A 2,865-nucleotide genomic window follows, 5' to 3' on the forward strand; every position below is an offset into this window, starting at 1 on the left:
GCATGAAATGATGAATTAAATAACTTCTCTTGATTGTATTTGATCATGGGCTGAGGTTGCTTCAAGAGCAAGGCATTATGGTGCACAGATGAATTAAGGTTTCCTTGGGGCACAAACCTCAAACCCTTTGACTTGCTTTGATCAAAATGATGAATTGAGATGCTAGGGGGGCATACTTGATGGATGAGAGCTTTGGGAACCATTACCATGCTTGCTTTCCTCTCCTCTTGGCCATATCATTGCACAAAAGATCTCCTGGAAGCTTTGGACCTTGTGATTGCTCAAGCTACAAACAAAAGATGTTAGTGACATATTTTTGTGCTTTTGGTTAGTAGACAAAATAAGAAAAGCAATGATATACAATTCAAGCATGCTTGGTGATCTCAAACCACTCTCAAGAAGTCCCACCCAAAGGCAAAGGGAACCAAGATGCTTATGATCCTTGAGGCAATGCAAGGGCAATGTTATGATGCCATGAGGGATCTTAGGGACAAAATTAGGGTCTTACACGTGGTACCCGGGGTCATCATTCCGGACAAGTTTAAAGTTTCGGACTTTGAAAAATATAAGGGAAACAACGACCCTAGGATGCACATTAGGGCATACTGCCGAAAGATGGATGCATATTCTAGCGATGATCAACTTTTAATGCATTTTTTCTAGGATTCCCTCAGTGGGGCATCTTTGGATTGGTACATGCAACTGGAGGGCAGCCATATTCACACATGGAGGGAAATGGCCGAGGCATTCCCCAAGAACTATCAGTACAACACTGATATGGCACCTAATTGCACGCAGTTGCAAAATCTGACCCAGAGGTCTGAGGAGTCCTTCAAAGAGTATGCCCAACGATGGAGGGAATTGGCTGCTAGGGTACAACCCCCATTGCTAGAAAGAGAACTGGTAGACATGTTTATGGGAAACCTACAAGGTTCATACCTTGACAGAATGGTAGGGAACACCTCTTCGGGATTTTCCGACCTGGTCTTAGCCGGTGAAAGAATAGAAAATATGATTAAAATGGGAAAGATCAAGAACTCTGCCAGTACTTCCAGTGCATCGAAGAAACCTTTTGTTCCCTATGGTAAAAAACGAGAAGGCGAGACCAATGTCACCTCTATCATTCAAACAAGAAATGCCTCTTATCCACAAGTAGCCTCCATAGCTCCTGTCCAACCAAGTCAACAACAACCATTTACAATTCTTTTTCAAACTCAACAACAGCAACGCTACCAACAACCACAACCACAACGTTATCAACAACAACCGCAACGTCAGCAACAACAATATCAACAGCAACAACAACAAAGGATGCGAAGACCCGAGAGAAGATTTGACACGGTTCCCATGCCGTATAGCCACATTCTACCATATTTATTGAGAGGATCACTTGTCAACTAAGGGAGTTAGGACCCCCACCAGCAGTTCTTCCTCCCGGTTATGATGCAAATGCCTATTGTGAATTTCATTCTGGCGCTCCTGGGCATTCGGTCGAGAATTGTAAAGCATTAAAGTACAAGGTTCAAGATATTATTGATTCTAAGGCAATCACGTTCGCCCCCAATGAGCCGAATGTAAATAACAACCCGATGCCCCCTCACAACAATGCAACCGTGAATATGATGGAAGTTGACAATGGAAGGAGATTGATGTCCTGTGTGGACGAATTAAAAACACCACTCATCGAGATCAAGAATGATTTAATGAGGGATAATGCCTTTCCCATATGTAGTAACGACTATGAACACTATCTGATTAACCCGCGACAGTGTAAGACGTTGAAGTCTATCATACAAAAATTAATGGACCAAGGGATCTTGGTGGTAGACTGCCCGTCCACAAAAGAAGATGTGTCAACCCTCGAAATACCATACGACGAAGTCCCTCCTCTTCAAATTCCATATGACTTCTCTCAGTTAACTCTGTCAACAAATCCTGTTACTTCGATCATAATAACGGTTCCCGTACCATTCCCATATGTTGACACCAAGGCAGTCCCATGGGTGTACGATACCTCAGTCTACATTCATGGCCAGAAAATTCAAGAAGAACCATTGAAGTCTAGCGATCCAATGATCAATATCATCGGCATTGGAGAATTACAAGAAGTGGAAGGATATTTGCACCGACACTCACTCCAATTGGAACTATCAATCCTTCAACTTCAGACAAAGGCAAACAAATTGATGGTGTTAATCAATGACAAGACCCCGCACCTTCCAATGAAGTATACGAGTTCTTACACATTATCAAGAAGAGCGATTATTGAGTAGTTGATCAGCTTAACTAGACACCCTCGAAGATCTCAATGTTGTCTTTATTAATTTGCTCAGAGACCCATAGGGATGCTTTAGTAAAATTTCTGAGGATATCTCATGTACCGCAAGAGATATCTGTTTGTCAGTTTGAAGGGGTAGTTAACAATATCATTACTAGCTTAAGCTTGGGTTTCAGTGATGAAGAGCTTCCCGCCGAGGGGAGGAATCATAACAAGGCTCTCCACATTTCTATTGAGTGTATGAACATAGTCCTATCAAGAGTTTTGGTAGATATTGGGTCTTCCCTCAATGTGATGCCTAAGAGTTCCTTTGCTAAGCTAACTGTCGAAGGACTTGTAATGAAGCCGAGTGAGCTTATAGTAAGAGCATTCGACGGGACTAGGAGGACTGTAATCTGTGAGGTGAATTTGCCTATGAAGATTGGTCCCCATACTTTCCTTATCACTTTCTTCGTAATGGACATCTATCCAGCCTACCGTTGTCTGCTTGGAAGGCCTTGGATCCATTCAGTTGGTGCAGTCACTTCAACGCTCCACCAAAAGTTGAAATTCTTAGCTGGTGATAAACTAGTTGTTGTCGAGGGTGA

The 2,865-nt window shown here is 42.6% G+C and overlaps 1 protein-coding gene across 1 annotated transcript; it reads left to right on the top strand.

The window, feature by feature from the left end:
• The first annotated feature begins 735 nt into the window (after positions 1–735).
• On the top strand, positions 736–2,273 carry LOC127103590 (uncharacterized). The gene is made up of 2 exons (XM_051040838.1): positions 736–1,273; positions 1,411–2,273. Exons 1-2 carry the CDS (start codon positions 736–738, stop codon positions 2,271–2,273), a joined length of 1,401 nt encoding a protein of 466 aa, XP_050896795.1.
• The last annotated feature ends 592 nt before the right edge of the window (positions 2,274–2,865 follow it).

Source organism: Lathyrus oleraceus, chromosome 7 (assembly GCF_024323335.1).
Source record: "Lathyrus oleraceus cultivar Zhongwan6 chromosome 7, CAAS_Psat_ZW6_1.0, whole genome shotgun sequence".
NCBI lineage: Eukaryota > Viridiplantae > Streptophyta > Magnoliopsida > Fabales > Fabaceae > Lathyrus > Lathyrus oleraceus.

Excerpts from the sequence above, each read along its gene's own strand:
- LOC127103590 (XM_051040838.1), top strand. The coding sequence starts at position 736 with ATGGCCGAGGCATTCCCCAAGAACTATCAGTACAACACTGATATGGCA. Across the intron at positions 1,274-1,410 it reads TTATCAACAACAACCGCAAC|GACCCCCACCAGCAGTTCTT; the intron begins GTCAGCAACAAC and ends TAAGGGAGTTAG.